The sequence below is a fragment of the Echinops telfairi genome, unplaced genomic scaffold, assembly GCF_000313985.2.
Source record: "Echinops telfairi isolate 266 unplaced genomic scaffold, ASM31398v2 ScPeMD7_12;HRSCAF=54, whole genome shotgun sequence".
NCBI classification, from domain to species: domain Eukaryota; kingdom Metazoa; phylum Chordata; class Mammalia; order Afrosoricida; family Tenrecidae; genus Echinops; species Echinops telfairi.
This window is the reverse complement of record NW_022103909.1, coordinates 12,215,481-12,227,083: the sequence shown is the minus strand read 5'-3', so window position 1 is coordinate 12,227,083 and position 11,603 is coordinate 12,215,481. Positions and strand designations below refer to the sequence as shown.

At 38.0% G+C, this 11,603-nt stretch overlaps 1 protein-coding gene across 14 annotated transcripts in view; it reads left to right on the top strand.

Moving 5' to 3' along the window:
- The window catches only part of PPHLN1 (periphilin 1), a 137,272-nt gene that overhangs the window by 44,484 nt on the left and 81,185 nt on the right, over nucleotides 1-11,603 (top strand). For all 14 annotated transcript variants that reach the window (XM_045287273.1, XM_013006944.3, XM_045287275.1 and 11 more), the window contains one exon: nucleotides 4,761-4,822. In XM_045287273.1, the coding sequence (XP_045143208.1) occupies nucleotides 4,761-4,822 (62 nt within the window). The remainder of the gene's footprint in view (nucleotides 1-4,760; nucleotides 4,823-11,603) is intronic.

The following is an 11,603-nucleotide window of genomic DNA, read 5'->3' as shown; positions in this document are numbered from 1 at the left end:
AGTGTTTTGTGTGTAGATATTTAAAACTGTGAATATGCCATGCTTCATTCTATTTTTGTCCAAAACTTTAAGCATCCATTGTTTCTTCCTAAATTAACTAGTAATAACGATGGTTTTCAAGGAATGGTCTTCTTACTATATTGTTTTGTTTTTAAATTTATTATCTTGGCATTCTGGTATATAGAAGAGCTATCCCCGCCCCTTTATCCTTAAAAAAGGGAAAAAAAACCAAAACAAAACCCACTCTGTTTATATCAATGATATAAATGGGTTGTAAGCCATTGTTATTATTTTGATGCCCAAATTTGGCGAGTGAGTTTCATTTCAACTTCTATATTATTTTGATCCACACCATTCTTTGATAATTTTGTTGCTTTCTGGTACAGCATGTTGAAGGTGTGTCTTATACTTTTCCTTAATACTTTATTATTGCCAGCCCTAACTAAAGTCAGCCTTTTTCTCAAGGTACACAGGTTCTCATTATTGGAGAGTGTTTTTTCTTCAAGCCAAGATCTGGACACTAAGTATATGCATGCCTTCCTGTATACATATACATAGACTTTCTGTTTCTATTTGTGTTCATATAGTACTGTATACACTGAACAGCTTGCACATTATGATTATGCTAGACAAGCCTAAGCAGAACTTGCAGACTAAGATGGATTAGGAAGAAAAGATTGGCAATCTACCTCCAAAAATTAGCCAATGAACATCCAATGAATCACCAGCTTGCAACTGACCATGGAGATGGTGCAGACTTGGGCAGCATTTTATTTTTTCAAGTATTTTCATTGCCATATCTTACTCCTTCCAGTATATCCCTTTCCATACAGTTCTGTTTATGAGTCCCATCAGGTGGGCCTTTCCAATCATCCATGCCATCAACCCCCCTCTCCCCTGACTTCCCATACCCTCAGGGAACCCTTACTCCTGTCACTTGTCTCTGAGGGGTGCTCAACCTTCACTACCTTGTACCGAGCAATCTTAAATATACAAATGAATATATGCAAATCCAGCATGACCATAGAAGTGCATCACGTTAAGGACTGTAATAGTAAGGGGAGGAACTCTTAAAGAACCAGGGGATATGAGTGGTTCATCAGTGCCATACCGCACCCTGAATTTATCCTCTGTTTTGTGAGGCCTTCTTAGAGGGACTGTCCAATTGTCTTGTTGGTGGGCTTTGGGTCTCCACTCTGCACTCCCCCCCTCACTCACTATGGTAAGATTTTTTGTTCTGATGATGCCTGATACCTGATCCCTTCGACACCCTCATGATCGCATAGGCTGGTGTGCTTTTGATAGCAGGGCACCATCAGCTTTCTTTGCCACATTTGCTTATGCACCCATTTGTCTTCAGCGATCGCATCATGGAGGTGTGCACACAATGATATGATTTTTTGTTCTTTGGTGCCTGATAACTGATCCTTTCGGCACCTCGTGAGAACACAGGCTGGTGTGTTCTTCCATGTGGGCTTTGTTGCTTCTGAGCTAGATGGCCACTTGTTTACCTTCAAGCTTTTAAGACCCCAAACGCTATATCTTTCGATAGCTGGCCACCATCAGCCATCTTTCACATTTGCTTATGCACCACTTGCTTCTTTCTTTTCTATGCCAGTCTAGGTTAAAAAAATTCTCTATCTTACGGATCTTTTCTGCAGGTTGATGGTTCAAAACCACCAGCCACTCTTTCTGCCCCTCAAAATATTTGTAGCCTCAGAAACCCAAAGAGGCAGTTCTACCCTGCCTGTAGGGTCACTCTGTGCCAGGATTGACAGGATGACAGTGACTTTGATTAGTTTGGGTTGAACTTTCCAGAAAGCCATTTTCTGGTTTTGATTACACCCGTCCCTACCCCCCTTGTTTTTCTATTTCATATAATTCTACTCTGATCTTTAGTTCTATTTTTCTGGTATCCTTGGGCTAATTTGCTTTTCCTTAATTGTTTCTCAGGTTGAAGAGTTAGCCTGTTGATCTAGAATCATTTTCATTGTAGACATTTATTGGTATAAATTTCCATCTGAACATGGCCTTCATGGTATCCCATAGGTTTTGGTATGTTGTGTTTTCATCCCTGTTCTACTTTTAAATGTTTTTCAAAAGTTGTTATTTTTTTCTCGATTTCTTCTTTGACTCATTGATTGCTTATTACTTGTTAATTTCCACATTTTCTTTGTGTGCTCTAGTTTTCTTTCTGATATTAATTTCTAGTGTCATTCCATTGTGATCAGACAAGATGCTTTGTATGATTTCAGTTTTTAAAAAATTAATGATACTTGCTGTGTGTCCTAGTACATGGTCCTTCCAATAGAAGGATCCCACGTGTACTGGTAAAAATATGTGTCATGGTGGGTGGCGTATTCTATCAATGTCTATTAGGTCTAGGTAGTTAATAGTGTTCAAATCTTCTATTTCTTTATTGACTTTTGTAGTTATCTCCATGATCAAAAGTGGTATACTAAACACTGGTTGTTATTGTATACCTGTCTGTTTCTCCTGTTAGTGTTAATGTTATAAATTTTAGGGTTCTGAGATGAGGTGCATAAATATTTATAAATTGTTAAATCTTCTTGTTGAATTGATTCTTGTATCATTATATAATGCCCTTTTTTGCCTCAATAAAGATTTTGCTATAAAGTTTATTAATCTGATATTAAATTTAGCATACCCACCTTCTGATTGCTGTTAGCTTAGGGCTCCCCTCCTCGATTCCGCTTGTATTCAGTGTATAAGGTATGCCCCTTGTAGATAGTATTCGGTGAATAATTCTAAAAAATTGGGTGTGGGTTCTTTACTCTTTCCCCTTTTTTCTATGAACTTTTTTGAAGTCCCTTCATATGTATATCTGCAAATATGTTTGCCTTACAGGACAAAATATGTTTTCTTTGATTAATTTTAAACTTAAAAACAGTATCTTCTAATATAGCTTATCAATAAGCTATTATTTCTTTTAGTATACTTTTGAATTTAGTTTGCTAGTGCTTTGTGCATCTATATGCACTAGAGATATTGGTCTATAGTTTTCTTTTTTAAAAATCATTTTATTGGGGCCTTGTACAGCTTTTATCACAATCCATCCATCCATGTGTCAAGCACATTTGTACTTAAGTTGCCATCATTTTCAAAACATTTTCTTTCTACCTGAGCCCTTTGTATCAGCTCCTCATTTTTCCCCTTCCTCTCTCACACTCCATCATGAACCCTTGATAATTTATAAATTATTATTATTTTTTCATATCTTACACTGACCCAGGTCTCCCTTCACTCACTTTTCTGTTGTCCTAAACACCCTGGGAGGGGGTTATATATAGATCATTGTGATTGGTTGCCTCTTTCTCCCCCCACCTTCCCCTTCCCCTCCTGATATCACTACTCTCATGATTGGTCCTGAGGGGTTTATAGTTTTCTTGTGCGTCTTTGTCTTTTCTATAGGAGTAATGTTTACCTTCTTGGATCAGGCAGTGGTCCCTCTCTTTTTTTTGAAAAGCTTAAGCAGAATTATATTTACTTCTTGAAATGCTTGGTAGGATTTCCCACTGAAGCCATCTGGCCTTGGACTTTTCTTTGTTGGGTGACTTTTGATTACTGTTCCAATTTTGTCACGGTCTATGCAGCTCTACTAATTATCTTAAATCAGTGTAGGAGTTTATGTGTTTCAAAGACCTTGTCCTGTTCCCAAATTTGTTGATATATATGATCACACATGAGAGAGTTTCAAAAGTGGATGGAAAAATGGAATTAAAAGATAATGAGGTAAAAAGAGAGATAATGGGGTTTCCTCTGAATTTTTTTGACACACATACATGTCATTTCAGCTGATCTGCCACTCTCTGACTCTTGGTTAGAACATTAATTCATTTACATTCAAACTGATTACTGATTTTACGGAACTTTGGTGGTGTAGTGTCTTACACATTGGCTTGATAGCCACAGGTTTGGTGATTTAGACACACCAGCCATTCCTTGGGAGGAAGAGGAGGCTTTCCGCCCCTCTAACGCGATACCATCTTGGGACTCGTAAGGTTGTATGTGTTGGGATCAACTCAAGGGCTGTGAGCTTTGTTTGGTTTCTGCTATGCCATTTTGTTACTCATGTTTTGACAGTTTTTACTGTATTGTTTCAAAGTGTTTTTTAATTGGAGGTAAGGTGAGGAAAGCTTGAACAGAAAGGTAGGAAGGTAGCAAGCTCTTCATTGGGCTTAATCTGAAAGAACGTGACAGAAAAGAAGAATAAAATGAAAGACTGAAGAAGCTATAATAATTTCTTAGCCTTTGTCCCACAATATTCCTTAATTGTGAAGTTTTATGTGTGTCTTTGGCAGTAAACTTATTTGGGCTTCCCAACGAGATAGCTTGAGCATTGTTCATCAGGGTAAATAGAGAGCCCTAGTGGCATGCTGCTTAAGAATTGGGCTGCTTAGAAAAGGCCAGTTCAAAACGATCAGCTTTTCCACAGGAGATAGGCAGGCTTTCTACTCCTATGAAGAGTTACAATCACAGAAACCCACAGGGGCAGTCCTCCACTGTCCTAAAGATTGCTGTGGGGTGAAGAGTAACATGGGATCTTAGTCACCGTTTTAGTTAAAATGGATGACTTACCCTTTCCTTTTTATAGCTTTGAGGTTCAGGGACATTTGGCAAAATATTTTCGGTCCTCAGATTATTTTGGCATCGAGGCTAGTTTCTATTAGTATTATTAGACATATTCTGCTTGGCCAAAATAATATAAAGATACCTAAGGTAACTTCTTTATGTTACAGGATGATTCTGGTTATAGATGGCCAAGAGATGATCATTCCGGAAGTCGCCAACCTGACTACAGGTAAAAAGATAAAACATTAAGATAAATACTTTTAATACTTGAGTCACTGAGGTGTTTGCTTTTGCAATCCAACCTGAAGGCATATAGATAAAACATTTCACTAGCATTTAAAATTTTGAAAGAGACTAACGAAACACTTGTTAGCAAGTGTTAGCACATGTTTAGACATCTTGTAATTGATCATATGTACATATTTGAAATATTTGAACTATTGATGTATTTTTATCAAGTTAATTATTAAAATAGAATACAAATACTGTTTTTCTGATTAATAATGAGCCTTAGTTCTATCATTAATTACAAAGCATAGTTTATAAGTTATGTGTTTGTTTAAGTAAAACATAAGGCTTCTTCCCCCCGCCCCCGAATTAGCCTTCTGTAAATAGTTGCATCTTTACAAAGTGTTTAATAAGACCATCTCTTATTTGCTTTTTTTGATCAGTAAAGTTCTGTTCAGAAAAACATGTTTTGGATAAGACCTCATTATTGACTTTGTTATTGATAGAGGGAATCATTAGATAGGGAATGGTTAGGGAAAAAGAGGTACAAATTTAATCAAGTTGCAAGTTGACTGCAAGGATAAGCAAACAAATATTGGCACAAATTTATAGGAATCTTTTACTAAGAGTATGAAAATTCATAACTGCATTTTCTGAACTTAGCCTCCATCATAGTCTATACACTGCTGAAAGAGTTGTTTCCACTTTTCTGACTCTTCCCTGCTTCATTCTTTACTCTTTGACTAATACTTTATCAAAACAGCAGTTTGGCATCTTTGAGGCATTCAAATCAGGTTTCTTTGAGTTTTGGGCTGCTAACTTCAAGGTTGGTGGTTTAAGTTCGCCAATTGCTCCTTGGGAGAAAGTTAAGGTTATCTGCTCCTATAAATATGTATAGCTTAGGAAACCCTACGTAGGGTCTCACTATGAGTCAAAATCAACGGGATGACAATGGGCTTTTTAGATAATGGGAATAAATGCCACCAATGAGGTATGTACCCCTTTAGAATAATCAACCAGAAGATCAAAGGGCAATAGTTAATTAACCAAGGACAAAGTTAAGAAGGGTTTGGAAAGCAGAAAGTGTAGAAACAGGAAACAGAGAAAATGGGGTAAGTGATGTTATAGTGAGGATTACAGTGGATGAGATGAGACAAAGATGTGCATTAATTGTTGAATGTAAAATTAATGATCTATTCTGTAAACTTTTACCCTATTAAAAAATAATATATATACACGAAACACTGTAAAACCTATAAAGAGAAACCAAACCAGAACCCCACTACTATCTCGTGGATTCCAACTCATGGTGACCCTATAGGACAGAGTAGAACTGCTCTGGAGGGATTCCAAGGCTGTGAATCTTTGTGGATGTAGATTGCCTCATTTTTCTCCAGTGGAGCAGTTGGTGTGTTTGTATCATTGTTAATAACTGAACTGTTTTAACTAGTGCACCATGACAGCACCTGTGATACCTATATAGAAGGGTTATAAACTCTGGCTGATGGTGTTATCAGGTAAGTGGTAGACTGCTAATCTACTTGACATTAGTAAGTGTTTTGTGTGTAGATATTTAAAACTGTGAATATGCCATGCTTCATTCTATTTTTGTCCAAAACTTTAAGCATCCATTGTTTCTTCCTAAATTAACTAGTAATAACGATGGTTTTCAAGGAATGGTCTTCTTACTATATTGTTTTGTTTTTAAATTTATTATCTTGGCATTCTGGTATATAGAAGAGCTATCCCCGCCCCTTTATCCTTAAAAAAGGGAAAAAAAACCAAAACAAAACCCACTCTGTTTATATCAATGATATAAATGGGTTGTAAGCCATTGTTATTATTTTGATGCCCAAATTTGGCGAGTGAGTTTCATTTCAACTTCTATATTATTTTGATCCACACCATTCTTTGATAATTTTGTTGCTTTCTGGTACAGCATGTTGAAGGTGTGTCTTATACTTTTCCTTAATACTTTATTATTGCCAGCCCTAACTAAAGTCAGCCTTTTTCTCAAGGTACACAGGTTCTCATTATTGGAGAGTGTTTTTTCTTCAAGCCAAGATCTGGACACTAAGTATATGCATGCCTTCCTGTATACATATACATAGACTTTCTGTTTCTATTTGTGTTCATATAGTACTGTATACACTGAACAGCTTGCACATTATGATTATGCTAGACAAGCCTAAGCAGAACTTGCAGACTAAGATGGATTAGGAAGAAAAGATTGGCAATCTACCTCCAAAAATTAGCCAATGAACATCCAATGAATCACCAGCTTGCAACTGACCATGGAGATGGTGCAGACTTGGGCAGCATTTTATTTTTTCAAGTATTTTCATTGCCATATCTTACTCCTTCCAGTATATCCCTTTCCATACAGTTCTGTTTATGAGTCCCATCAGGTGGGCCTTTCCAATCATCCATGCCATCAACCCCCCTCTCCCCTGACTTCCCATACCCTCAGGGAACCCTTACTCCTGTCACTTGTCTCTGAGGGGTGCTCAACCTTCACTACCTTGTACCGAGCAATCTTAAATATACAAATGAATATATGCAAATCCAGCATGACCATAGAAGTGCATCACGTTAAGGACTGTAATAGTAAGGGGAGGAACTCTTAAAGAACCAGGGGATATGAGTGGTTCATCAGTGCCATACCGCACCCTGAATTTATCCTCTGTTTTGTGAGGCCTTCTTAGAGGGACTGTCCAATTGTCTTGTTGGTGGGCTTTGGGTCTCCACTATATCTGCTCCCCTTCATATCAATTTGGATGTGTGTTTTTTGAACTTCTGATACCTTTTCCCAGCGACACCTGGGCAGTGTTTTATTATTTATGAGGTCTTCATAAGTAGGGACTGATTCAACAACAGCTAGCAACAGTTGACTAATTTTTAAGTGGGGTTAAACTAAATCCCAAACTCAATACCAGTTTCCTCAGTACAGTCAAGCCCGAGCATGTAGCTAATATTCTGACCCTGGGAGGGGCGACGGAAGGGGCTGGGGTGTGTTCTTTCTCTCCCTCCCTAACACTGACTGTTCTTTAACAAGCTGACTCCACTAGGTGTAACTGGGCTGCCCTGCTCTAGCAGCACACTCTCTCGTTTTAACTTTTGATGAGTTTGGTGAAGGTTTGCCATGCAAATATGTTTCGGTTCAACAGTTTATACACATTTTGTTTCATATCATTGATTGCAATCCCCACAATGTAGCATCAGTTCTCCGACTTTCACCTTGTTTTCTGTTTCTACTCCCGCTTCTCTCCTAGCCCTTGGGATCCTGACCCTTTGGTAAATACTGCCCCTTTGATCCTAAATGGTTGGCTAGACTAAGCATTATTGTTGCTCTTATAGACCTGTGTGGCGATGTGCTGAAAGTCGAGTCATGGAGGTCCGTTCGTTTCTACACCTAAAGGGTCATGAAGGCAGCACCCTCTTTTGTTACCGGCAGTGGGATTTTTAACTTGTAATTTAGCTCTTCTTCACTTTCTTTTTAATGCATTTCATATTATAGGACTTAACTTGTAAGTCCAGTGTGTCTAGATAAAGGATAGTGGTAGTTAAAAAGTTCATTAAAAAAAAAGAAATCATAATCTCTTCCCTTTTTTTTTCCCATGAGCTTTTTGAAGCTGCCTTGTATTAGTTCATAATTCAGTATCTCACTAACAGGAATGTAGAATCATCGACAGCTTCTGGAATAAATAACAGCGAAAAAGATAATGTATTTAGTGTTTCGTCACCCTCCTCCTGCTTGGCCCTGAGTTGTCAAATTTTTGTTTAATAGAGCCATGTACTGATAATTTATCAGTGTTGCAAGTATGTCAGGACCTATTTAGCTTGAGTCTGTGTTTACACAATGATTAAATTATCCATTTGTCTAAAATATATGTGAAATCCAGAATATATTAGGATCTATTTCATTTTGTAATAGAACATTTCCTGCTCTACTTAGAGTTATTGATTTAGACAGAATGAGGTTGCTTTTTTACATAATCCTTTTTTCCTTGTAATTATGAGGCCCTTATTAAAAAAACATTGAGCTGGAACTCTGATGTAAAATACTTAAAAATGTTGAAAATATGGAGCAAGAGTGTCGAGTGGCCAGTAAACTTTATTTTCAACTACCTTTCTTGTCTTTCCTATATTCACTTGTGGAAAAAGTTTATTAAGTTGTGTAGTTTAATTTTTTGATGCTTATGGACAGAAAAATACTATAGAATATAAAGGCCTATATTTCTTTGTTGTAGTTTATTAGTATAACATTTGTGAATGTTTATTGTTCTTCTACCTGTAACTTCGAATCTGCGGGAGCCCTTGTTGTGTAGTGCTTATGCGTTGTGCTGCGATCCACATGATTGGCAGTTCAAAATCACCAACAGCTCTGCAGGAGAAAGATTTGCCTTTCTACTCCCATAACAGTTACAGTCTTAGAAAGCTCATGGGAATGAATCTTATTTTTGGTTTTAGCTTCCAATCTAGTGGGTCATACTGATACACATATTGATATCATAATTGGTATATGTTGCAGTTGCAGAAGTGACATTGGATGACAAATGAGGAAGCTAGGGTTTTAGGAAAGGTTTCGTTTTGTGCAGGAGCTGATAATAGAACAAAGCGGAAGAAAAAGAGGATTTAATCAGGAGAGGAGTTATATGGAACATGTTCCTGTGAAGAGACCATGGGCACAACAGTCTAAAATATGATGTGTTCAAGTATTAATAAGTTAATGTGTTTGGGGTAAGGAGCCCTAATAGTGGAGTGGGTTATGAGTTGGGCTGTTGAGGTCAGCACTTCAAACCCACCATCCACCATTGTAGGAGAAAGATAAGACTTTCTGCTCCCATAAAGATTTATAACTTTAAGAAGCCATAGTTCTGTTCTATTCAACTTGATGGCAGTGGGTTTGATTTTCATTTGGTATTTTGGAAACTCCCAGAAGTTTGCATCTTCAGACTTCTTAAGTCTATAAATTCTGTAGTGGGGAGCTAATGAAAAATTTTAACCTGGTGGGAGTTGTGAAAGTAAGGTGTGTTCGTCTAGGTTGACTAGAGAAACAAATCCAGACACTATCAAAGAGTAATTGTACTTTAAGAAAATATCCCAGCCCAGTCTAGATCAAGTCGATAAGTCTAGTATTACCCACCCCATATGTCGATACTAGTCCAAAAATTCTTTAGACTCATGCAGCCATGCAATGACGCTGAAGGCAGGAAGATCACAGGCCAGTGGGTGGAAAGTCTTGTGGATCCAGTGGCAGTGGAAGCGTCTCAATGCTGGCAAGGGTCTCCACGTGGTTTGTCCAGCTCTAGGGATCTAGCACCCCTTCAAAAGTCTGTGTGTATCTGGCCTCCAGTGAGTTATTTATCTCTGGTGCTTCCAAATGAGGTCATCAAGCTGTGACCTGATTGACAAGCTAGACTCCACCCCTTCTCAAGTTGACACCAAATTATGTAACTACCACATAAGGTATTAAGTCTTCTCATTGATTGTGATATGGATGGTCTAGAGCAGGGATTCTCAACCTGTGGATTGTGACCCCTTTTGGGGGTTGAATGACCCTTTCACAGGAGTCACCTGATTTATAACTAGCAAAACGGCAGTTATGAAGTAGCAATAAAAATAATTTTATGGTTGGGGGTAGTCACAACATGAGGAACTGTATTAAAGGGTCACAGCATTAGGAAGGTTGAGAACCACTGATTAGAGACTGAAGTTTGTCAAACACTGCCCTCTATTAGATATCTGCTGTAAGTCTGTGTTTATAGTTCTGGATCCTTTTCTAAGCTGAAATCTTTACATATTACTCCTTGGCATCTTTAATATGAAAATCCCAGACTACATAGGCACATGGTTAGATATATTTCTTAGTCTTCCTTAAAGCTAGGTATGACCGTGTAACTAACATATCTCCAGAGGATTATGAGTAGGAATTTTACATGTGTCTTTTACCCAGGTGTTTACCAGTTCCCATGTTGTGAGGTGGGGCATGGAATGGAATGGCATCAGTGTATAGCATTGGAAGCCATGTGTGTTCAAATAATAGCACAGTGGCCATCCTTGGATTATCGTGTGGAGCAGAGCCTTGCCCTCCTGGAAAGCTAAATTTCTTTTGTGTTTGAGTCATTATAGTTGTTGGCATTTTCGTTATAGTAATTTAGGTATGTCTTACTGCTGTGAGTAGGAGAATCTATTTAAACTTAAAGTGATTTCCTATGACAGTATAACTGTCATGTAGGGTTATCTGGAAGGAAGAGACTTTGGTGGCAGAAGGACCTCTGGTGGTCCAGTGTTTAAAGCACTTAGCTGCAGACCAAAAGGTTGGCAGTTGGTGCCCACCAGCTGCTCTTTGGGAGAAAGATGGAATGATGATAGTCCGTGGGGCACGTCTACTCTTTCCTACAGGGTGGCTGTAAGTAGGCCCCAAATTAACTGGTTTGGTTTTGAATCTTTACAGAAGCGATTTTCCATTGTTATTGTCTCAAAACTGAACAGGTTGTCACCCTTTTGATTAGTAGCTGAGCACTTAACCTTTGAGTGTCCAGGAATCCTTAAAATTGCCTTAGGGATATATATTAACTAGGGAGATTTCAGAGCTTCAGAGTACATAGAGGTTAACTATAAAACCACCACACTGTCTCTAACACAGTAAAGAAATGTGGAGCTTTAATGTGAATTCTGAAAGACTTGCCCCAAAGCCTTTATGTGCCTGCTTTTAACTGTTAGGCTATATGTAAGTTAAAAGATAGAAAATAGAGTGGGCAAAGCCCACATGGAAGAAG